Source organism: Manis javanica, chromosome 10 (assembly GCF_040802235.1).
Source record: "Manis javanica isolate MJ-LG chromosome 10, MJ_LKY, whole genome shotgun sequence".
Lineage (NCBI taxonomy): Eukaryota > Metazoa > Chordata > Mammalia > Pholidota > Manidae > Manis > Manis javanica.
Genome location: NC_133165.1, coordinates 45,694,473 through 45,721,143, shown reverse-complemented (window position 1 = coordinate 45,721,143; position 26,671 = coordinate 45,694,473). Strand labels below are relative to the sequence as shown.

Genomic DNA, 26,671 nt, shown 5'->3' with positions numbered 1-26,671 from the left:
TTTTTGAGGAGGCAATTGCTGAAAACTTCCCCAATCTGCAGAAGGAGTTAGTCTCTTGGGCTATGGAGATCCAAAGCTCTCCCAGAAAATGGACCCAAGGAAGACAACACCAAGACATATAATAATTAAAATGGCAAAAATCAAGGATAAGGACAGACTGTTAAAAGCAGCCAGAGAGAGAAATAAGATCACATACAAAGGAAAGCCCATCAGGCTATCATCAGACTTCTCAACAGAAACTTTACAGGCCAGAAGGGACTGGCATGATGTATTTAATGAATTGAAGCAGAAGGGCCTTGAACCAAGATTATTTAATCAGGCAAGATAATCATTTAAATTTGAAGGAGGGATTAAACAATTTCCAGATAAGCAAAAGCTGACAGAATTTACCTCCCAAAAACCATCTCTACAGTCTATTTTGGAGGGACTGCTATAGATGCAAGTGTTCCTAAGTTTGAATAGCTGTCACCAGAGGTAATTAAACCACAGTAAAGAAAGTAGAACAGCTAATTACTAAGCAAATGAAAAATCAAATTAACTATCCCCAAAGTCAATCAAGGGATAGATAAAGAGTACAGAATATGATGCCTAATGTATAAAGAATGGAGGAGGGAGAAAAAGGATGAGAAAAAAAAGAACCTTTAGATTGTGTTTGTAATAGTGAGTTAAGTTAGACTCTTAGATAGTAAGGAAGTTAACCTTGAACCTTTGGTAACCATGAATCTAAAGCCTGAATAGCAATAAGTACATACCTATCAATAATCACCCTAAATGTAAATGGACTGAATGCACCAATCAAAATACATTGAGTCACTGAATGGATAAAAAAACAAGGCCCATCTATATGCTGCCTACAAGAGACTCACTTTAAACCCAAAGAGATACACAGACTAAAAGTGAAGGGATGGAAAAAGATATTTCATGCAACTAAGAGGGAGAAAAAAGCAGCAGTTGCAGTACTTGTATCAGACAAAATAGACTTCAAAACACAGAAAGTCACAAGAGAGGAAGAAGTACATTACATAATGATAAAAGGGTCAATCCAACTAGAAGATATACCCATTATAAATATCTATATGCCTGACACAGGAGCACCCACATATGTGAAACAAATATTAACAGAATCAAAAGGGGAAAAATAATGTAATGCATTCATTCTAGGAGACTTCAACACTCCACTCCTCTGAAGGACAGATTACTCAGACAGAAAATAAGTAAGGAGACAGAGGCACTGAACAACACATTAGAACAGATGGACCTAACAGACAGCTACAGAACTCTACACCCAAAAGCAGCAGAATACACATTCTTCTCGAGTGCATATGGAACATTTTCAAGAATAGATCATATCCTAGGCCACAAAAAGAGCCTTGGTAAATTCAAAAAGATTGAAGTTGTACCAACCAGTTTCTCAGACCACAAAGGTATGAAACTAGAAATAAATTATGCAAAGAAAATGAAAAATCCCACAAATACATGGAGGCTTCACAACATGCTCCTAAATAACCAATGGATCAATGACCAAATAAAAACAGAGATCAAGCAATATATGGGGACAAATGACAACAATAATTCAATACTGCAAAATCTGTGGGATGCAGTGAAGGCCCTGCTAAGAGGAGAATATATTGCAATACAGGCCTACCTCAGGAAAGAAAAACAGTCCCGTAGGAACAGTCTAAACTCACAATTAATGAAACTAGAAAAAGAAGAACAAATGAGGCCCAAAGTCAGTAGAAGCAGGGACATAATAAAGATTAGAGCATGAATAAATAAAATTGAGAAGAATAAAGCAATAGAAAGAATCAATGAAAGTAGGAGCTGGTTCTTTGAGAAAATAAACAAAATAGATAAACCCCTAGCCAGAATTATCAAGAAAAGAAGAGAGTCTACTCACATAAACAGAATTAGAAATGAGAAAGGAAAAATCACTACGGACAACACAGAAATACAAAGAATTATGAGAGAATACTATGAAAATTATATGCTAACAAACTGGATAACCTAGAAAACATGGACAACTTTCTAGAAAAACACAACCTTCCAAGTCTGATCCAGAAAGAAACAGAAAATCTGAACAGTCCAATTACCAGGAATAAAATTGAACTGGTAATCAAAAACCTACCTAAGAACAAAATCCATGGACCAGATGGCTTCACCATGGAATTTTATCAAACATTTAGTGATGACCTAATACCCATCTGCCTGAAAGTTTTCCAAAGAGTAGAAGAAGAGGGAATACTTCCAAACTCATTCTATGAGGCCGATATCACTCTACCACCAAAATCAGGCAAAGACACCACAAAAAAAGAAAACTATAGACCAATATCTCTGATGAACATAGATGCAAAAATACTCAACAAAATATTAGCAAACCAAATTCAAGAATACATCAAAAAGATCATCCATCATGATCAAGTAGTATTTATTCCAGGGATGCGAGGATGGTACAACATTCGAAAATCCATCAACATCATCCACCACATCAGCAAAAGGAAGGACAAAAACCACATGATCATCTCCATAGATGCTGAAAAAGCATTCAACAGAGAAAGATGTCAGCGTGAGAGGAGAGACAGAGGCTTCCTCCTAAAACTGGATACAATTAGAAAATATACCTGGCGCAACTAATCCTGAGAGAGCAACAGGAAAGACGATGGCGCCAGACTGCATACACCTGGAGAAAAGAGCAGACCTCACCGAACAGAGTAACATACCAGAGGGGTGGCTTGGCGGGACCCGTGCCCTTCCCCTACCCCAGCTCACCGGTGGGAGAAAGAGAAACTGAGCAGGGAGGGAGTGGAAGGCTTGGGACTGCTGAATACCTAGCTTGGAGATCTGCTCTGGAAGCACAAACCTACATTTCATGGTGCTTTCATCATACTCTTCTGATTACGGGGTTGGAAAGCTGGAACAGGCAGAGTTCCTGGGGAGACTGAGATTCTGGCCACTTCTGGGAAGCAGGGATCCATATCCGGCTGCTCTGGGACAAAAGCTTATATCTGTGTGCTCGGCCCACTGGTTCAGGCAGTGGAGACAGGCACAGCAGCCAGGATGTGGGGAACTGCTCTTTCCTCCCCCCAGGCACCAATACTGCTGCCCTGTGACCCCCGATATTGCTTCAGGGGCTGAGCAGCTCTAGAATAGAGCATCTGGGCACTATAGGGCACCATATACAAATATGAAACGCCAAAGAAACCTGGTCCAGAGGAAAATTCTTAATACAACTCCCAAGAAAGATTTAAATGATATGGACCTCATGACTCTGCCTGAAAGGGAGTTCAAAATGAAAATCATCAACATGCTAATGGAGGTACAGAAAGACATCCAAGAACTCAGGATAGAATTCAAGTCAGAGATCCAATCATTGAAGAGCACGATGGAGGGTATTAAAAGTAGGTTGGATACAGTGGAGGAGATGATAAATGAAATAGAAACTAGAGAAGAGGAATACAAAGAAGCTGAGGCACAAAGAGAAAAAAGGATCCCTAAGAATGAAAGAATATTGAGAGAACTGTGTGACCAAACCAAAAGGAAAAATATTTGCATTGTAGGGATACCAGAAGAAGAAGAGAAAGAGAAAGGGATATAAAGTGTCTTTGAAGAGGTAGTTGCTGAAAACTTTCCCAATCTGGGGAAGGAGATAGTCTCTCAGGCCATGGAGATCCACAGATCTCTCAACACAAGAGACCGAAGGAAGACAATACCAAGACATATAGTAATAAAACTGGCAAAGATCAAGGATAAGGACAGACTATTAAAAGCAGCCAGAGAGAGAAATAAGATCACATACAAAGGAAAGCCCTTCAGGCTAACATCAGACTTCTCAGCAGAAACCTTACAGGCCAGAAGGGAGTGGCATGATGTATTTAATGTCAGGAAGCAGAAGGGCATGGAACCAAGATTACTTTATCTGGCAAGATTATCATTTAAATTTGAAGGAGGGATTAAACAATTTCCAGGTAAGCAAAAGCTGAGGGAATTTACCTCCCACAAACCATCTCTACAGTGTATTTTGGAGGGACTACTATAGATGGAAGTGTCCCTAAGGTCGAATAGCTATCACCAGAGGTAATAAAACCACAGTAAAGAAAGTAGAACAGCTAATTACTAAGCAAATGAAAAATTAAATTAACTATCCTCAAAGTCAATCAAGGGATAGACAAAAGGTATAGAATTTGATACCTAATATATAAACAATGAAGGAGGAAGAAAAAGGAGGAGAAATAGAAAAGAACCTTTAGATTGTGTTTGTAACAGCATACAAAGTAACTTAAGTTAGACACTTAGATAGTAAGGAAAGTAACCTGGAACCTTTGGTAAGCACTAATCTAAAGTCTGAAATGGCAATAAGTACATACCTATCAATAATCACCCTCAATGTAAATGGACTGAATGCACAAATCAAAAGCCATAGAGTCACTGAATGTATAAAAATACAAGATCCATCTATATGCTGCTTACAAGAGACTCACCTCAAACCCAAAGACATGCACAGACTAAAAGTCAAGGGATGGAAAAAGATATTTCATGCAAACAACAGGGAGAAAACAGCAGGTGTTGCAGTACTAATATCAGACAAAATAGACTTCAAAACAAAGAAAGTCACAAGAGATAAAGAAGGACATTACATAATGATAATGGGATCAGTCCAACAAGAGGATATAACCATTATAAATATATATGCACCCAACACAGGAGCACCAGCATATGTGAAACAAATACTAACAGAACTAAAGGGGGAAATAGAATGCAATGCATTCATTTTAGGAGACTTCAACACACCACTCACTCCAAAGGACAGATCCACCAGACAGAAAATAAGTAAGGACACAGAGGCACTGAACAACACACTAGAGCAGATGGACCTAATAGACATCTATAGAACTCTACACCCAAAAGCAACAGGATACGCATTCTTCTCAAGTGCACATGGAACATTCTCCAGAATAGACCACATACTAGGTATAAAAGTAGAAATAAATTGTACAAAGAAAGCAAAAAGGCATAACAACATGCTCCGTAATAATCAATGGATCAATGACCAAATTAAAATAGAGATCAAGCAATATATGGAATCAAATGACAACAACACAAAGCCCCAACTTCTGTGGGATGCAGCAAAAGCAGTCTTAAGAGGAAAGTACATAGCAATCCAGGCATATTTAAAGAAGAAAGAACAATCCCAAATGAATAGTCTAATGTCACAATTATTGAAATTGGAAAAAGAAAAAGAAATGAACCCTAAAGTCAGGAGAAAGAGGGACATAATAAAGATCAGAGAAGAAATAAATAAAATTGAGAAGAATAAAACAATAGAAAAAATCAATGAAAACAAGAGCTGGATCTTTGAGAAAATAAACAAAATGGATAAGTCTCCAGCCAGACTTATCAAGAGGAAAACAGAATTAACAGAAATCAACAGAATCAGAAACGAGAAAGGAATCATCATGACGGACCCCACAGAAATACAAAGAATTATTAGAGAATACTATGAAAACCTATATGCGTACAAGCTGGAAAACCTAGAAGAAATAGACAACTTCCTAGAAAGTATAACCTTCCAAGACTGACCCAAGGAAGAAACACAAAATCTAAACAAACCAATTACCAGCAAAGAAATTGAAGTGGTAATCAAAACACTACCCAAGAACAAAACCCCCAGGCCAGATGGATTTACCTCGGAATTTTATCAGACATACAGAGAAGACATAACACCCATTCTCCTTAAAGTTTTCCAAAAAATAGAAGAGAAGGGAATACTCCCAAACTCATTCTATGAAGCCAACATCACCCTAATACCAAAACCAGGCAAAGACCCCACCAAAAAAGAAAATTACAGACCAATATCCCTGATGAACGTAGATGCAAAAATACTCAACAAAATATTAGCAAACCGAATTCAAAAATACATCAAAAGGATCATACACCATGACCAGGTGGGATTCATCCCAGGGATGCAAGGATGGTACAACATTAGAAAATCCATCAACATCATCCACCACATCAACAAAAAGAAGGATAAAAACCACATGATCATCTCCATAGATGCTGAAAAAGCATTTGACAAAATTCAGCATCCATTCATGATAAAAACTCTCAACAAAGTGGTTATAGAGGGCAAGTACCTCAACATAATAAAGGCCATATATGATAAACCTACAGCCAAGGTCATACTGAACAGTGAGAAGCTGAAAGCTTTTCCTCTGAGATGGGGGACAAGACAGGGATGCCCACTCTCCCCACTGTTATTCAACATAGTACTGGAGGTCCTAGCCATGGCAAATTTACAAAACAAAGAAATAAAAGGAATCCAGATTGGTAAAGAAGAAGTTAAACTGCCACTATTTGAAGATGACATGATATTGTACATAAAAAACCCTAAAGACTCCACACCAAAACTACTAGAACTAACATTGGAATTCAACAAAGTTGCAGGATACAAAATTAACACACAGAAATCTGTGGCTTTCCTATACACTAACAATGAACTAATAGAAAGAGAAATCAGGAAAACAATTCCATTCACAATTGCATCAAAAAGAATAAAAAACTTAGGAATAAACCTAACCAAGGAAGTGAAAAACCTATACCCTGAAAACTATAAGACACTCTTAAGAGAAATTAAAGAGGACACTAAAATGAAAACTCATCCCATGCTCTTGGCTAGGAAGAATTCATATTGTCATAATGGCCATCCTGTCCAAAGCAATATATAGATTCGATGCAATCCCTATCAAATTACCAACAGCATTCTTCAATGAACTGGAACAAATAGTTTTAAAATTCATATAGAAAGAGCAAGACCCCAAATACCCAAAGCAATCCTGAGAAGGAATAATAAACTGGGGAGGGGGGAATCTTGCTCCCCAACTTCAAGCTCTACTACAAAGCCACAGTAATCAAGACAGTTTGGTACTGGCTCAGGAACTGGGCCACAGACTAGTGGAATAGAATAGAGACTCCAGACATTCAGCCAAAGATACATGGTCAATTAATATATGATGAAGGAGCTATGGGCATACAATGGGGAAATGACAGGCTCTTCAACAGATGGTGCTGGCAAAACTGGACAGCTACATGTAAGAGAATGAAACTGGATCACTGTCTAACCCCATACACAAAAGTAAATTTGAAATGGATCAAAGACCTGAATGTAAGTCATGAAAAACCATAAAAGTCTTAGAAAAAAACATAGGCAAAAATCTCTTAGACATAAACATGAGCAACTTCTTCATGAACATATCTCCCTGGGCAAGGGAATCAAAAGCAAAAATGAACAACTGGGACTATATCAAGCTGAAAAGCTTCTGTACAGCAAACGACACCATCAATAGAACAAAAAGGTACCCTACAGTATGGGAGAATATATTTATAAATGAGAGATCTGATAAAGGGTTGACATCCAAAATATATAAAGAGCTCATGCACCTCAACAAACAAAAAAGCAAATAATCCAACTAAAAAATGGGCAGAGGAGCTGAACAGACAGTTCTCCAAAGAAGAAATTCAGATGGCCAACAGACACATGAAAAGATACTCCACATCACTAGTCATCAGAGAAATGCAAATTAAAACCACAATGAGGTATCACCTCACACCAGTTAAGGATTGCCACCATCCAAAAGACAAACAACAAATGTTGGCGAGGATGTGGAGAAAGGGGAACCCTTGTACACTGCTGGTGGGAATGTAAATTAGTTCAACCATTGTGGAAGGCAGTATGGAGATTCCTCAAAAAAGCTCAAAATAGAAATACCATTTGACCCAGGAATTCCTCTTCTAGGAATTTTCCCTAAGAGTGCAGCAGCCCAGTTTGAAAAAGACAGATGCACCCATATGTTTATTGCAGCACTATTTACAATAGCCAAGAAATGGAAGCAACCTAAGTGTCCATCAGTAGATGAATGGATAAAAAGATGTGATACATATGCACAATGGAATATTATTCAGCCATAAGAAAAAGACAAATCCAACCATTTGCAACAACATGGATGGAGGTAGAGGGTATTATGCTCAGTGAAATAAGCCAGGTGGAGAAAGACAAGTACCAAATGATTTCACTAATATGTGGTGTATAAGAACAGAGAAAAACTGAAGGGATAAAACAGCAGCAGAATCACAGAACCCAAGAATGGACTAACAGTTACCAAAGGAAAAGGGACTGGGGAGGGTGTGTGGGAAGGGAGGGATAAGGGCAGGGAAAATAAAGGGGGCCTTACGATTAGCATGTATAATTTGAGGGGACATAGAGTGGGCTGTCCAACACAGAGAAGACATGCAGTGATTTTACAGCATCTTACTACACTGATGGACAGTGACTATAATGGGGTTTGTGGGGGGTCTTTGTGAAGGGGGAGTCTAGTAAACATAATGTTCTTCATGTAATTGTAGATTAATGATAACAAAATGAATTAAAAATAAATAAATAAATAAATAAATAAATAAATTAGAGCAGAAAAAAAAGCATTCAACAAAATTCAACATCCATTCCTGATAAAAACTCTCAACAAAATCAGTATAGAGAACAAGTACCTCAACATAATAAAGGCCATATATGACAAACCAACAGCCAACATTATACTCAACAGCAAGAAGCTGAAAGCTTTTCATTTAAGATCGGGAATAAGACAAGGATGCCCACTTTCCCAACTTCTATTCAACATAGTCCTGGAGGTCCTTGCTGCAGCAATCAGACACACAAAGAAATAAAAGGCATCCAAATTGGCAAGGAAGAACTTAAACTGTTCCTGCTTGCAAGTGACATGGTATTGTACATAAAAAACCCTAAAGAATCCACTCCAAAACTACTAGATCTAATATCTGAATTCAGCAAAGTTGCAGGATACAAAATTAATATGCAGAAATCTGGCATTCCTATACACTAACAATGAACTAGCAGAGAGAGAAATCAGGTAAACAATTCCATTCACAATTGCATCAAAAAGAATAAAATACCTAGGAATAAACCTAACCAAGGAAGTGAAAGGCCTATTCTCTGTAAACTACAAGACACTCATGAGAGACATATACCAGTAAATCGGAACACATCCCATGCTCATGAATAGGAAAATTAATATTGTCAAAATGGCCATTCTGCCTAAAGCAATCTACAGATTTAATGCAATCCCTATAAAAATACCAACAACATTCTTCAACAAACTAGGGAAAGTCATTCTAAAATTCATATGGAACAACAAAAGACCCAAAATAGCCAGAGCAATCTTGAGAAGGAAGAATAAAGCAGGGGGTATCTCCCTTCCCAACTTCAAGCTCTACTACAAAACCACAGTAATCAAGACAATTTGGTACTGGCACAAGAACAGACCCATAGATCAATGGAACAGACTAGAGAGCCCTGATATAAACCCAACCATATGCGGTCAATTAATATATGATAAAGGAGCCATGTACATACAATGGGGAAATGACAGCCTCTTCAACAGCTGGTGTTGGCAAAACTGGACAGCTACATGCAAGAGAATGGAAGTGGATTATTGTTTAACCCCATACACAAAAGTAAACTCGAAATGGACCAAAGACCTAAATGTAACTCATGAAACCATAAAGCTCACAGAATACAACATAGACAAAAATATCCTGAATATAAGCATGATCAACTTCTTCCTGAACTCATCTCCTCAAGAAAGGGAAACAAAAGCAAAAATGAACTCATGGGACTCCATCAAACTAAAAAGTTTCTGTGTGGCAAAGGAAACCATTAACAGAACAAAATGGCATCCTACATTATGGGAGAATATATTTGTAAATGACATATCTGACAAGGGGTTAACATCCATAATACATAAAGAACTTACATGCCTCAACACCCAAAAGCAAATAAGCCAATTAACAAATGGGCAGAGGATATGAAGAGACAATTCTCCAAAGAAGAAATTCAGATGGCCAACAGACACATGAAAAGATGCTCCACATCACTAATCATCAGGAAAATACAAATTAAAACCACAATGAGATATCACCTCACAACCCTAAGGATGGCCAGCATCGAAAAGACTAAGAACAACAAATGCTGGTGAGGATGCAGAGAAAGGGGAACCCTCCTACACTGCTGGTGGGAATGTAAGCTAGTTCGACCTTTGTGGAAAGCAATATGGAGGTTCCTCAGAACACTAAAAATAGAAATGCCATTTGACCCAGGAATCCCACTCCTTGGAATTTACCCAAAGAATACAACTTCTCAGATTCAAAAAGACATGTGCACCCCTGTGTTTATCGCAGCATTTTTTACAATAGCCAAGATATGGAAGCAACCTAAGTGTCCATCAGTAGATGAATGGATAAAGAAGAGGTGGTACATATACACAATGGAATACTATTCAGCCATAAGAGAGAAACAAATCCTACCATTTGCAACAACATGTATGGAGCTGGAGGATATTAAGCTTAGTAAAATAAGCCAGACAGAGAAAGAAAAGTGCTAAATGATTTCCCTCATTTGTGGAGCATAACAACGAAGCAAGACTGAAGGAACAAAATAGCAGCAGACTCACAGACTCCAAGAAGGGACTAGTGGTTACCAAAGGGGAGGGTTGTGGAAGGGCGGGTGGGGAGGGAAGGAGATGGGGATTGAGGGGTATTATGTTTAGTACACATGGTGTGGGGAATCACAGGGAAAACAGTGTAGCAGAGAGAAGGCAAACAGTGAATCTGTGGCATCTTACTGCACTGATGGAACACACACATTATTTTTTCATGTGTAACCTTCATAAGAGTGTGTATCAATAATACCTTAATAAAATTTTTTAAAAAATACTTTGTAGATGTAATTCCAATTACAATCATTTGACTTTAGTAAACAACATTATCCTGGATAATTTGGGTAGGCCTCATCCATTCAGTTGAAAGGTTTGAAGAACAAAACCAATACTTCATGGTATCATTGGTAAGTGGAATCGAAAATTAAAGGTTGAACTCATTAAAGGAAACAGTAGAATGGTGATTGACATGAGCTAGAAGGTATGGGAAATGGACAGATTTTGATACAGACTTTTGGCTAGAAGTTAAGTTCTGAGGATCTAATGCATAGCATGATGACTGTTGTTGATAGTACTGAATTGCATAAATGAAATTTGCTAAGAGAGTAGATCTTAAGCATTTTCACCAAAAAAAAAAATTGTTTTTTATTTAACTATGTGAGATGGTGGATGTGTTAAACTTGACTGTGGAAATTCTTTTGCAATGTATACATATATCAAATCACCACATTGTACATTTTAAATACCTTACAACTTTGTTGCCTATATGTCACTAAAACTGGAAGAAATATTTTAGAAAAGAAAATGAAGTTACTAAAAGTATAAATTTCAATTACCTAATAAATTAATTTGCAGAAGGGAAAAAAGACCAAAACATGTTTCCCTGAGGAAGAAATTCCACCTATTGACTGCAGCACCCCCTTCTGCCTAGGGTTTCCAGGCTGCCAACCTGCCCTACAGATTTCAGATTTGTCTCAGTAGCTTCCATGGTTGCATAGCCAATTCTTTTCAATAAATCTTTCTGTGTGTATGTATATCTCCTACTGGTTCTTTCTGTGGTAGACTCTGACTGATACAGCAAGTAACTTTCTTTACTCATGTAACTGAACAAGTAAAGGTTAGGTATTAATTCCCTCCCTACTTTCCATACAAACTAACCTATACCTTCACTCATCTTTATTTTCTTCCTTTCTTTCTTAAAGTTTCCTACTCTGAAAAAAGTCCTCCCCATACTCTTCTCAGACCTTCTTCCATCAATTATCTCTTCTTTCCTGAATCTCACCTTCTTCCTCTACTCCTTCTTTTCATCATAAAAACATGTTCATATTTCTCTTGTCTAGAAAAAGAAAAACAAAACCCTCCTTCCTTACATTCATTCTTCCATAACTATGATTTACTAGCTTATTTTCTGGCTATCAAACATCTTGAAATATCAACTCTTGCTGCCTGTATTTCCTCACTTTCCATTCATTCCTCAATCAGTTGGATCCCGGCTCCAGCTTTCCCAAAATCTACTGAAACTTTGTCAAAGTAATTAATGACCTTCTGATTGCCAAAGTCAAGGAAACTGAAGCCATCCTTTTATTGACTTAAATTTCTGTCTTTCCTTTGAGTGTATCCCTCCTGATCCCCTTTACTTCCCAGATGATTGCTTTTTCTATTTCTTTAACTGATTCCTCTTCTTTGGAGCAACCATCAAAAGTTAGTATTACCCAATATAGCCATAGTTTTCCTGGGTGATGTCTATGCCCATCACTTCAACTTCATTGTCTATGTGCTGCTGAGTCCTGGATCTAAGCCTTACCTCAAACCTACATCAAAGCTTTATTCCCAAATATCCCTCTGCCAAATGTTGTATCTCAACCAGGATATACCACAAATACAACACAAAATTCCTCGGGTCCAAAAACTAGTTAATGTTTCCTTGTGAAGTCCCCAACTCAGAGATAATCCTCTCTTCCTAGTTGCCCATGCTACAGACATGATAATACTTCTAGACTCCCTTCCTTTACTACCCCACGCATTTCAGTTATCAAGTTCTTCTGAGTCTACCTTCCCCTTGAAATCTCTCAAATTCTTCCCTTTGCTCTCTTCCTCATGTTATTGCCTTTATACAGACATTCATCATTTCTGATCTAGACTTAGTTTCTTAACTATTTTCTTATCTTGTCCTGCTGTACCTTCACTCCATTTTCCCCACTTATGTCAGAAAAATGATTTTCTCATAAATCTTATCAATCTCCTGGGCAAGATTTTGGTTCAGTGGCTTCCTGTAGCCTCTAAGATAAAGTTTAAATAGTTTAGCAGAACATTCATGGTGCCTGCCTTTCCATGAGGCTTCATCTTTTGCCCAATTGTACTTTGCATTTTTTATACTGAACAACTTGTAATTTTCATATCTTCATATTTCTGCATAAGCTGGGCACTGAGCCCAGTACTGCTCCCCACATACACACACATTCACACATATATGTACACACCTTCCTTCACAAAATCTTCCTTGACATCTCCAGAGAAAGTTGCCCCTTCTTTGGGCAACTTTAGTTTTCTACAAAACACACCTTTATTATAGTACCAATAAAACCATTTGGCTAGAGGATATTCCTGGCACTTACCAGGGAATGTTTATAAATGTGTGAATAGTTCAATTTGGCAATTTTAAAACTTCATTTTTTAAAGAAAGAAAATATTTCTTTAAACAAAATCTTCTGCAAAAGCCCAATATGTGGACTAGACAAAAGCCAGGGGTGACATCACTTAGCCCACTTCTGCTGTGGCTGCCTCTTAGGTGTGGCGATGCTTCACTGTGCATGGGTAGTGAAAACCACTGGCTTAAAGATTGTCCTAAAGGTGCCCAGGTATCTGATTTATCAAAAGTCTACCAGAGTCAGCCATAAAAAGGACTTAAGTACTCCTGCATTCTACAACATGGATGAACCTTAAAAACATTATGTTAAGTGGAAGAAGTTAGACACAAAAGGCCACATTATTGTATGATTCCATCTATATGAAATGGCCAGAACAGGCAAATTCATAGAGAGAGAAAGGAGTGATTCCCAGGGGCTGGGAGGGAGGAGAATTGAGGTGACTACTTAACAGGTATAGGTTTCTTTTTGAGGTGATGAAAGCATTCTGGAATTAGATTGGTGATGGATGCACAATCTATCATTATAAAAGCCACTGAAATGGCATACTGAAAAAGGCTGAATTTGATGTTATGTGGTTTATACCTCAACAAAAAATTAATTATAGTAACAATATGCCATTCAATGGAATTGATTGAAATAAAGGAATTGTCATAAAAACATGCTAGTTATGATTTTGTCTCTATTGTGCTAATTTTTAAAATAAAATTACATGTACATGCTATTATCTTTGTCCAATTGGGAAGAAACACGACTCTTGCATTCCCTGTGATATGAATAAATCTTTTGGGAGCAATGAGTAATTCCCCCCATGCCACTGCTACCACCAAAAAAAAAAAAAAAAAAAGAAAAGGTCAAAATTTTAGGACTGGGGACTAGAGTTCAAAGAACTATTTCAAAGCAATTTTATATCCTTGATGAATCTATCCAGTCATTCTAATGCTTTCCCTGAACACTAGCCAACCCCTTATGTTCATGGAAACTGACAGCGGAAATCGTCCTTCCTCGGAATGCCCTTTGTTGATGATGGTATTGACAGAGTAGAAGCTGTTGAGGAGGTGGTGGCTTCCTAAGGAAAGAACTCCAATTCTGAGAGAACTAGCAAGGACACCAGGGCTTATGGGTAAAGATGGGGAGGAACTAGGCTGGGGTAATTGGCAGATAATTGGCACAAACTTAGGCTACACTTCAGGAGTCAGATGGATTCTGGGAAAGAACAAAGGACAATGGCTCAAGCCATCTACATATAGCAGGTGGATCAAGGTCGAGAGAGTAGGGTGACAGCATGTTGGTGGAGAGGCACTATCTCAAGGGGAGGGAGAAAAAGGCTGGAGAGTGGAACATCTTGGGTTTTGGAGATAAGCCCCAACTCAGCCTTACCCTGAGCCTCAAAACTCCAGTTTGTGTAAATACTCATAGGACCTATCCTTGGAAAAAAAAGTTAGTGCAAGCCAATATCTTATCAGCTCTTGATAAATTAGGGAGCAAAGCTCAGGACTTTACACCTCTCTCCCTCTTCCTCCCACTATTCCCCAGAGTGATGTCCAACAGATAGCTAGAAATGAGATTTGCACATCCATACCTAGAGTCAGGAAGCGGATCCAAGCTGCAGACACCCACATACATACTAGCTTTAGCCACATTCTTTTATTTTTTTGTACTGAGCCATGTGGGGTTAGTGGTAAGGGGGCTGTCACACCCTCACGGCAGTGCCCTGTTGAGGAGGCGGGGCTCAGCAGCTGCTGCAGTCACTGGGGTAGACGTCCCAGTGCAGGCCGATGGCATTGATGAGGGAGCCCGCTCGGCCACTGATGAATCGGAGCACCGTGTTGGGGTACAAGGGGACAGCATTGAAACTTGTGCCTGTGTCTTTCCCAAAGGGCAGGTAGCGGCCCTTGTCAGTCACGAAAACCAGCTTCCTCAGGTAGTACTTGTACTTGCCAGACACCTGGATCACGGATTCTCCAGGGTGCAGGAAGATCTCCTCCAGGTCTCCCTGGGTGCCACCCACATAGTCGCTCCACACCTTGCCATAGCGCACCTGGAGCCTGGGGGCAGTGTGAGGAGGGAAGAAGGGAGGCACTGAGCATGGTGATCAGAATTCAGACCCCCCTTTGGCCTAGATGGTGAGACCTCCATGCCAGCAACAGGGATGACAAGTCTCCTGCTAGTCCCACGGTATGTGAGGGTTGGGTGAGCCCCTGAAGGTCATGCAGGGAACTTCAACTCACTTTGTTGACAAATAGGCTCACAGCGGGAAACAACTTAACCAGAATGTCCCAGACAGCAAGTGATATAGCTTGAACATGAAGTCTAGACTCCCACTGTGCCCCCACACCCACTTGAAAGAAGCAAAGGGATTTTTCAAACATCTGAATGGCTCCCATGAGGGAAGGGACTTGTCCGTGCTGTCCAAGGATGCAGATCTAGGATCAGAAGGACACAAATTTTGCAAAAGCCTTATGCATCTGGAGGGTGCCAGAAGGGATCCGAATCTTGGGAGATGGTTAAATGGCAACTTCCAGGCTCCTGAGAGTCATGGTATATGGCTGACCCAAGGGCACGTGTTGGGTTGTAGGAGTAGCAGCAGCACAGGTCTCAAATCCAGGTCTCTGACAACTTTCACATATGATGTTATCTCTGGGGCTTGTTGGTGGAAACATGTGTGACCCAAAGTGACAGAGAATTTCCCGATTCAGTAGGATCCTAGAGGGTTCCCAAACCACAGAAACTTACCCTACAATGTAGTATCTGTTGACTCGGATACGGATGGCGGTGATGGGGCCATCCATCTGGTTGCCAGAATGGGAGAATCGCTCTCCTCCACCACCACCATATTCCCCATTGTAGGAGGATGACCTAGCCTGAACTGGAGGGGAAAGGACCAATTGAAGGGAGAAATCCCCTGAGAGCTCAGTTTCTCCCCACCACCCCATTTCTCCTACAATTCACTTCCCACCATCCCAAGCCATCCTCTGAAACCTTGGCTGTCAGCAATGCAGGCAGCTGCCTTCCCATGACTCTAACACCAGGCTCCTGGCTTCTCACTTACTGGCACTGGCAGAGGCTGATGCACACAAAAGGGCAAGAAGAGCAATGGTCAACATTCTCAGGCTGGAGGGGGAAGAAAGGAGAAAGTGCAGGTTTACCCTTTTTCTTCTGAACTTCGCTTACCCAGGCATCCCTGACCTCCAGTTGAGGCTCAGGCTTCTTGGTCTGTCAAACCAGACCTAACCAACCCAGCCTTGGGCTTAGAAAGGATTATTCACAGTCTCCAGTCTGTTCCTCACAGATGCTATCTTCTGTGTCCTTACCCCCTCTGCCTTTCTCTGGTCTGGCTGTGGCAACCCTCTGCTTCTACCTCAAACTGGATCAGTCCCAGTCCTCTGTCTGGACTGAGCTCTGTTAAGCCCTATTCCCTGCTGGTGCAAAGCAGGAAAGGAGTTTTCTACAGAAGTGGAGGAGACCCCCAAATCTTAGAGATGGTCGAGCTTACCAAACCAGGAGTGGAGCAAGACCTAACTAAAGCCAGCCTGTGGCAGACTAGCCCAGTTTGCGGGGCATCAGGGGCATAGCATAAATTTTTAATTAACTTTGCCTTGGTTTCAGATCAAAAGGAAAGGAGCATTTTAGAGGTGTGTCTCTGTGCCACCCGAGGAGTGAATGTGGTAATGGAAGAGACCAGTGTCCCAGCAGTCCTTGGGGAAGCAGGACAGACTGAGAAGGTCCAGGACTTGGGACCATCTCAAGATAGTAGATCCCAGGCACCTGGTATATTTGTCACAATTCTTTCTCCAGTAACACAAATCTAGCTATATCCATTCCCCTGAGCCCCCCAGGTGTCCCCAGTCCTTCAGCTGAGACCGAGATAGCTTTATCCCAAGACTAGCTCAGATCCCGATGCTCCTGTTTGCTGACATCTAGTCTCCCCTGCCACTCAATCCAGGCAAGTTATTCTGCAGCTCAGCTTGAATTCCCCCAAATGTAAATCCAGGCATACCTGTCACCCCTAAACCCATGCCTCTGTCACCCCTCACCTGTCAGTTTCAGGTGCAAAGTAACTCCCCAGAAACTTCCAGCACTTTTATACCAGGTCCAAGCCCTGCCCCTCCTTTTAATTGTGTGAACCTCACCTCCTGAGCAAACATGATCAACCTCTTAGGGTCAGTTGTCAGGCAGAGTGTGGAACATGTTATCACTGCCCCTCCCCAAGGGTTACAGGTGGCAGAGTGGGGTCTGCTCTGGGCCAAGGCCTAGATCTCAGGGGAGGCAGAATAATCTTGAGAAAAGGTCACCAACCGAGGGACCAGCAGCTTTGGGTGGGTAAAATTATGAATCACCTCTGGGTGTGGTCTAGGGTTCTCCTCCCCTATTTGGATTCTCAGATGCTCTCACCTACAATCTGTCATCTTTCGGGATAACCACTGCCGTCTCCATGTATTTAAAATATTGATTATCCTAGAAAAGGGTTACACTTCCTACACCTTATACTTAGGAGTGCCAATTATTTGCCAGATATTTTTTTCTCTCTCCCGATAGTTTGTATGAAAAAAATTCGAACATATAGGAAATATGAAGAATTGTACAGTGAACACCCATATGCCCACCATGTAGGTTTTACCGTGGTTAATATTTTGCTGTACTTGCTTTTTTTCAGCTCTCCATCGTCAATCCACAGACTCTTCTGGGACCTTTTCTCTCTGAGAAGGGTGACATGGGGCTGCAGGTGGACACTGATCCCCCCTCTTGGGAACAGACAGAGTCAGTCCAGCAGGCAAGTGGGAAGCTGAGGCAGTAGGAGAGTAGTAAGTCCTCTCCCAGGGGCAGTTCTGGGCTCAGAATCCTCAGGACTCCTGGGCACAATGGCTGAATCCCCCTGGGGCTGTAGCATACACAGGACTATCACTTCTTCCTGTGGGTCTGAAACTTGCCAGGGCTGATGTCATCCATTTCTTCCCTTTGTAGGCCCTTCTCTTCCAGGATTCATCTTTCCCTTTCTGTCTTGATCTTTCCCCTGCAGCTCCTTCTCTGAGGTTTTTTCTTTATATCCCCTCTGTGCCTTTTTCCCTCTGCCTCTTCTCTTCTTTGTCTCTCCATCTCTCCAAAGCACTCTCTTTCTTTTATCCCTCCTCTTCCTTATTAAGAGCCTATTACACAGTGTGTCACCAAACACAGAAAGCTAAGATGGCAGGTCAGAGAGGTCCCAGGTGAACACCTTGGAGGAAGGCCCTCCCATTTCCATGTCAGATACCTCTAGGACCTTCAGAACAGAGGCTCACACACTTGTCAAAGGTTCACTGACACACTGACCCCACACATGAAGAAACCACAGTCTCTTTCATGCTGACACACTGGTCCCTGTGTTCCCCACAGCAGACCTCAGTCCTCTCTCAGACGGCAAGAGATGCCTTCCCTCTTGTGTGTGGGGGAGTGGGGCGGGGGTTCGGTCTCAGCGTGCATCCTCTGTGGATCTCAGAGACAAGGAAGGCAATCAGCTAGCTAATGAAGGGACATCTGGGGTTTGCCAGAAGGAAGGAGGACCAAGGGGCACCTCTGCTTCTCCTCATTAGCTCCTGTCTGAACTGTCCCACATTTCACCCAGGGGCTGGCTGAGGGCCTACTGGCCCCAGACCCTGAGGCAGTTAAAGTCCAAAGCCATCGAGCTTTCCACTACTGCCAAGCAGCTTACCTCCTCTGCCACCCTGGCAAAGCAACTCACTCAACAGACGGTTATAGAGCATCTCTACATTGGAGGCACCGTTCTAGATGCTGGGGAGCTGCAAGGAGGAGGAAGAGTCAAACCCCACGTCTGGGGACCTCCAGTCCAGCAGGAGAGGCAGGCGATGCGCCTCCGCGTTGGCGCAGAGCAGTAACTTACTCTGAGGCAGTAAGCCCGCAGTGAGAGTAGATGGTTCTGCTCCGTAGCATCTGCCACGAGACCTGACTGAATGATGGAGACTCAGATACCTGGGTGAAGAGTGCCAGGCAGAGGGCTCAGGCAGCCCTGAGTGGAAGGTGTGTGGGATGAATTAGAAACAGCAAGGCGTCAGACTGTGCTGTGAAGGAAGCCGTGGGAGCTGCAGCCTGTGGGCAGATGGTGCAGGGCCTAGGATGCCAGGTCAGGGCTTTGGAGTCTTTCTGGGAATTAGGGAAGCCAGTGAAGGGTTCTGCCTGTTCAAAGGCTTATTTGCTCTGGATTCTGTGGAGAATGGGCTTGGGGCTGGGCGAGAGGTAGCAGGAGTGTGTGAACCTTTCCCGTTTCTCTGGCGCCTCTGCCCTCCCGGTCTGGATGGCTTGAGAGCTACTCCGTCTCTCTAACAAAGCAGCTCATCCTCTTCTCAAGGTCTTGGCGCAAATTCTAAGGATGAGAATCTGCTCCTTCACCCCATCAAGGATCTTTCAAAATATATTTCTAAACAATGACACGTCTGCTTCCTGTTAAGGAAAAAAAAAGTTCTCTACCTCCTCATTTACACACTGGGACTCCATGGCAGTTCATTTGAACAAAGGGTTTTACTGCAAAACAAATGTGAATATTGCTTTTCTGTTCACCTGTCGCTGTTCCAATGCATAAACTAAAATCTAGTGAGAAGTGACTTCAGTAAGTTGCAAAGACAGCCCCTCCACTTCCTCCCCTCCTATCCCCAGCCTCACAGACCAGCCTCTACAGTACCCTACAGTTTGTTGACCTGCTTCAGCTGCCTAAAATGCTATCCTCCTGCCCCCCTTAAGACATCAGCCCATCCAACTTGCTGCATTGATGGACAGTGACTGCATTGGGGTATGGGTAGGGACTTGATAATGTGGGTGAATGTAGTAACCGCATTGTTTTTTCATGTGAAACCTTCATAAGAGTGTATATCAATCAAAGCTTAAAAAAAAAAAGACATCAGCCCATCCTCAAGTCCACTGCCTCCCCTTGCATCCACCACACCCCCTGCACCCACTACACCCCCCTGCATCCACCACTCCACTCCCCTGCACCCACCACAGCCTCCCTGGACCCACCACCACCTCTCTGCACCCACCCCAGAGACTTACCTCACATTGTCCAGGTCTCTTTTCTTCCTAGCCCCTCCACTTCAAACAGAATTCATTGCTCCTTTCTCCGGCCTCCAGCTGTGTTTCTTACATGATGTATGGTCCTAATTACCCTGCACTGCAATTTATCTGTTTACATGCCAGCCTGCTCTTCTAAAGCTGGAGCCCATTCCAAGGCAGGGACTGCATCTTATCCATCCTGAATCTCAGCTCCTGCACCCCACCTGGCACAGAGCAGGCAACCCATAAGGACCTGACAAATGCCTAGGCTGCTGGGAGGCTGCCCATAAATGCCCCTCCTTCGTCTTCTCACGCATCTGTGTCTCTTCTCACAGGGCTGCATTTGGGTTTTCTTTAGTTTCTTATTTGCGATTTCTCTGGAGAAACTGTATTCCGAAGAATACTGGACATAAAGACAGAATTCTGGGGTGAGGTCCTCCATCCAACACTTAGCTGTGTGAACTTAAGTCACTTCATTCCCTGGAGCCTCTTATTTCTGCATTTGTAATATGAGGAAAATAGGTCTCCAAGTCAACCAAAAGCCTCAATGATAGTGTTTTGCAAACTGTAGGTTTTAACCTGCTACTGGGCCATGAAATTAATTTAATAGCTCTAGACCAGCATATTTAAAAGTAGGATAGAAAAGAAAATCAGAGAGCATTTCATGTAAAAAAGGCTAATATTATTTCCTAAAATACTGTTTCAGTTAAATACTCTATACTGTGTGTACTTGGTCAAAATATAAAATATTATTTCCTATTGTGAACTGCAGTTTAGAAAAAAACAAAATCCTTTAAAAATTAAACTCTTCCTCTCGGCAAAGGGTAAGGTTCTTTATATATCAACACTCTTAGTTAGAAACTGTCAGGCTAGCAGTGGATTAGGACACCTCTAGGGCAGTAACTAGAGTGGCTCTGGAGACCCAGACTCAGGGCAGGTAAGTATACATTGTTAATCATTTTTTAAATTGAAATGGAATTGACATATAACATTGTATTAGTTTCAGGTATACAATGTAATGATTTGACATATGTATATATATTGCGAAATGAGTTAGTCATTTTTGAAGTCAGAAACCTACAGTAGTGTACCAATAATTCACCTACAGGATGTTGTCTTCTGAGAGACATGACTTAAAGTCTTGTTCCAGCCCCTATTCGCTTCATGACCTATTGAACTTCAGGTTCTTCACATGTAAGTTGGAGATAGAGACCAACCAATTTTTGTCAACTTTCTGGCATAGGTGTGGCACATGTCAGATCCTGAGTAAATATTTATTCTCTTCTCCTCCAGATTTTCACCACACATGGCCTTTCTTTTCAGTCTCTCAGATACAATTGATCTGGGCAGCCATTATCTTTCTCCTCTGCAGTTAGCTTTATTTTAGGGGTTAGCTTCAGTTCAGATCCTGAACATCTTGCCAAACACATCTTGAAAAAGAATTTTGTGTAGACTGGTCTGGACACTGATGTTAAAGTCCCTTGGGAACCTGGCTTTAATTTCCTTTTCAGCCTGCACACATCTTACTGAAATGCTTGATCAACTGCAACTTTTTTCTTTGTTTAGTTAATTTTTACTTTGTTTCTTTTATTCATTTTCCTCCTCTGAAAGAATAGTCACTCTCCAGAGCACACAACAATATAATGATCAAAGGGATGAAGTCTCCACCTGAATTGTCCAAGTTAGCCACATCCACCGTTCATATATGCTGGATAAGCTATCAAAGTGGGCACCATGGAATGATGTCACAAGGATGCACTCATTCTTTGTGTCAGGAAGAATTCATCTAAAAAAATAAGTAGACAAACAGAGATTAAAGATGGTGGCATGAGAGGTGAGACACAGGCTTCCTCCTAAAACCGCATATAATACAATTAATCCTGAAAGAGCAACAGGAAAGAGGACTGCGCTAAACTGCATACACCTGGAGAAAAGAATAAACCTCATGGAACAGGGTAATGTACAAAAGCAGTGGCCTGGGGGAACCCAAGCCCTTCCCCCACCCCAGTTCACTGGCGGGAGGAAGAGAAATGGAGCAGGGAAGGAGTGGAGGCCTGGGACTGCTGAAAACCTAACTCTGGACATCTGCTCTGGGAGCACAAACCTACATTTCATGGTGCTTGCATGGTACTCTCATGATTTGGGGGTTGGAATGCTAAGACAGGCAGAATTCCTGCAGAGACTGAGATTCCAGCCACTTGTGGAAAGCAGGGATCCATATCCAGCTGCTGTGGGACAAAAGAAAGGCGGGCAGTCTGAGAGACTTCCTAAAAGCAAGAGGGCTACTAAAAGGGCAAGGATTGCACAGAGCTTATTGCTCAGAAGAAAGGACAGGTAGACAAAATTGTCTGGGTGCACTCTGCCCAGCATGTTGGGAGCTTTCATGATCTTTAGGTGCTCCAGCTCCCTGGCTGGCTACACAGCTCCAAGGACCTCCTCCATGATATGCAGCCTATTCTACCTTTCTCCTGGCCAGCGCCACTCGGCTCACAAATGGCAAACACTACCCTGGCATTAGGCTAGTCAGAGGGAAGACCTATCTACAGCAACTACAAATGCAAAGCATACAGGCTTATAGCTGTGGTCTTGGCCCACTGGTTCAGGCAGTGGAGACAGGCATAGCAGCCAAAAAGCAGGAAACAGCTCTTTCCTCCACCAGGCACCAATACCACTCTCCTGTGACCCCCCCAACATTGACTCAGGGGCTGAGCAGCTCCAGAGAGTAGAGCTTCTGGACACTAAAGGGAGCCATATACAAATATGAAACACCAAAGGAACCTGGTTCAAAGAAAAATTATGAATACAACTCCTGAGAAAGATTTAAATGACATTGACCTCATGAATCTTTCTGAAAGGGATTTCAAAATAAAAATCATGAACATGCTTATGGAGGTACAGAAAAATATTCAAGAACTCAGGAATAAATTCTGGTTGGACATCCAATCTTTGAAGAGCACAATGGAGAGTATTAAAAGCAGATTGGATATGGTGGAGGAGATGATAAATCAAATAAAGACTAGAAAAGAGGAATACAAAGACACTAAGGCACAGAGATCAAAAAGGATCTCTAAGAATGAAAGCATATTGAGAGAACTGTGTGACCAATCCAAACGGAACAATATTTGCATTATAAGGGTACCAGAAGAAGAGAGAGAAGTAGGGATAGAAAGTGCCTTCAAGGAGGTAATTGCTGAAAACTTCCCCAATCTGGATAAGGAGAAAGTCTCTCAGGCCATGGAGGTGTACATGTCTCCCAACAAAAAGACCCAAGGAAGACAACACCAAGACATATAGTAATTAAAATGGCAAAGACCAAGGATAAGGACAGACTATTAAAAGCAGCCAGAGAGAGAAATAAGATCACATACAAAGGAAAGCCCATGAAGCCATCATCAGACTTCTCAACAGAAACCTTACAGGACAGAAGGGAGGGCATGATGTATTTAATTCAATGAAGCAGAAGGGCCTTGAACCAAGATTATTTAATCAGGCAAGATAATCATTTAAATTTGAAGGAGGGATTAAACAATTTCCAGATAAGCAAAAGCTGACAGAATTTACCTCCCAAAAACCATCTCTACAGTCTATTTTGGAGGGACTGCTATAGATGCAAGTGTTCCTAAGGTTGAATAGCTGGCACCAGAGGTAATAAAACCACAATAAAGAAAGTAGAACAGCTAATTACTAAGCAAATGAAAAATTAAATTAACTATCCCCAAAGTCAATCAAGGGATAGACAAAGAGTACAGAATATGATGCCTAATGTATAAAGAATGGAGGAGGGAGAAAAAGGATGAGAAAAAAAAGAACCTTTAGATTGTGTTTGTAATAGCATATTAAGTGAGTTAAGTTAGACTCTTAAATAGTAAGGAAGTTAACCTTGAACCTTTGGTAACCATGAACCTAAAGCCTGAATAGCAATAAGTACATAACTATCAATAATCACCCTAAATGTAAATGGACTGAATGCACCAATCAAAACACATAGAGTCACTGAATGGATAAAAAAATAAGGCCCATCTATATGCTGCCTACAAGAGACTCACTTTAAACCCAAAGAGATACACAGACTAAAAGTGAAGGGATGGAAAAAGATATTTCATGCAACTAACAGAGAGAAAAAAGCATGAGCTGCAATACTTGTATCAGACAAAATAGACTTCAAAACACAGAAAGTAACAAGAGAGGAAGAAGTACATTACATAATGATAAAAGGGTCAATCCAACAAGAAGATATAACCATTATAAATATCTATATGCCCAACACAGGAGCACCTACATATGTGAAACAAATACTAACAGAATTAAAAGGGGAAACAGAATGCAATGCATTCATTCTAGGAGACTTCAACACTCCACTCACTCTGAAGCGCAGACACACAGTGCACGGGGTGCTGGATATTAGAGAAACAGAAAAGCAAACCTGTGAGCAGGTCCTCGCAACCGGCACCCCTGAGAAGAAAGAAAAGCGAGCACTTTTTGCAAGTCTTAAAGGGACAGGGACCTCACAGCTGGATGAAGTCATTGACACACGCACCCCAGCACCTGGGAATCTGGGGAACTCTAGGTGACCTAACCCCCAGGGTGGCAGCACAGCTCTGAAGCCCCTCATGGCAATAAGCAGCCTGCCAGTCATTCCCCCAACCAGTGCAGACCCCAACACACTGGCCCAGTAGTGGGAGAGTGACAGTGTGCCCCCGGGGTAGGTGGTGCCAGAGGGAACCAGGAGCAGCCTGCGCGAGCCCGTGGTGGCAGTGGTGCTGACAGAGCGGCCTGCGTGAGCCCATGGTGGCAGCACCTGAGCTGCATGGGACCAGCCCACGTGGGCCAGCAGCAATGGCAACAGAGCTGCCCGCACAAGTCTGGAGTGGAGGCACCATAGGGTTCCAGAAGCGGCCTGCCGAGCCAGCGGCAGTGGTGACCTAGCAGCCCAGGAGTGGCCCACGCATGCCGGTGGTGGCAGAGGAGGAGCAGCCCAGGAGCATCCGCATGACCAGAAGCTGCTCAGCCCGGCACACAGCTGCCCGGGCCAAACCCAAAGGCTGCTGTTGGTGCACAGCTGCCCGGCAGGGGCACCGCTTTCGTGGGAGAGCGCAACCAGCATGCCTGCCACTCCCTGCAGGGCTCCGTGCTACTGTGACAGAGACCCCGCCCACAGCAGTTTAGGGGATTAACCCAGAAGCTGCTCCAGGAGTGCTGGTAACTGACACAAGTAGTGGATAAGGAAAAGGTGACCAGCAAACAGGAAAGGAGTTTGTTCTCTCAGCTGACACATGTTGTACCAGCCAACAGCTACCTCTATCACCATGAAAAGGCAGAAGAATTTAGTCCAGTCCAAAATAGTCCAGACAACCCCTGAGAGAGGGCCGGGGGAGATAGATCTAACCAATCTCCCCAAAAAAGAATTCAAAGTAAAGGTCATAATGATGCTGATAGATCTGCAGAGAAATATGCAAGAGCTAAGGGATGAAGTCCAGAGGGAGATTACAGAAATGAAACAATCTCTGGAAGGACTTAAGAGCAGACTGAATGAGGAGCAAGAGGCCATTAATGGAATGGAAATCAGAGAACAGGAATGCAGAGAAGATGATGCAGAGAGAGATAAAAGGATCTCCAGAAATGAAACAATATTAAGAGAACTGTGTGACCAATCCAAATGGAATAATATTCACACTATAGGGGTACCAGAAGAAGAAGAGAGAGAAAAAGGGATAGAAAATGTCTTTGAAGAAATAATTGCTGAAAACTTCCCCAAACTGGGGGAGGAAATACTTGCTCAGACCATGGAAGCACACAGAACTCCCAAAAGAAGGGACCCAAATATTAAAGGCAGCCAGAGAGAGAAAAAAGGTGACCTACAAAGGAAAACCCATAAGGCTTTCATCAGACTTCTCAACAAAAACCTTACAGGCCAGAAGAGAATGGCATGATATGTTTAATGCAATGAAACAGAAGGGCCTTGAACCAATAATGCTGTATCCACCATTATTATCACTTAAATATGAAGGAGGGATTAAACAATTCACAGACAAGCAAAAGTTGAGGGAATTTGCCTCCCACAAACCACCTCTACAGGGTATTTTAGAGGGACTGCTCTAGATGGGAGCACTCCTAAGGCTAAATAGATGTCACCAGAGAAAATAAAATCACAACAAAGAAAGTAGACTAACCAAATACTAACTAAAGACAAAAAATAAAATCAACTACCCAGAAAAACAGTCAAAAGAAACACAAAAGAGCACAGAACAAAACACCCAACATATGAAGAATGCAGGAGGAGGAATAAGAAGGGAGAGAAATAAAGAATCACCAGACAGTGTTTATAATAGCTCAATAAGCAAGTTAAGTTAGACAGTAAGATAGTAAAGAAGCTAACATTGAACCTTTGGTAAACACGAACCTAAAGCCTGCAATGACAATAAGTACATATCTTTCAATAATCACCCTAAATGTAAATGAACTGAATGCACCAATCAAAAGACACAG

At 41.9% G+C, this 26,671-nt stretch overlaps 1 protein-coding gene across 1 annotated transcript; it reads right to left on the bottom strand.

The window, feature by feature from the left end:
• Positions 1 to 14,769: 14,769 nt before the first annotated feature.
• Positions 14,770 to 17,206, bottom strand: ZG16 (zymogen granule protein 16). Its single transcript, XM_017672106.3, has 4 exons — positions 17,182 to 17,206; positions 16,197 to 16,258; positions 15,881 to 16,013; positions 14,770 to 15,192 (listed from the first exon to the last, which is right to left on the bottom strand). The coding sequence occupies exons 2-4, from the start codon at positions 16,249 to 16,251 to the stop codon at positions 14,877 to 14,879; spliced, it is 504 nt and encodes a 167-aa protein (XP_017527595.1). The 5' UTR covers positions 16,252 to 16,258; positions 17,182 to 17,206; the 3' UTR covers positions 14,770 to 14,876.
• Positions 17,207 to 26,671: the final 9,465 nt, after the last annotated feature.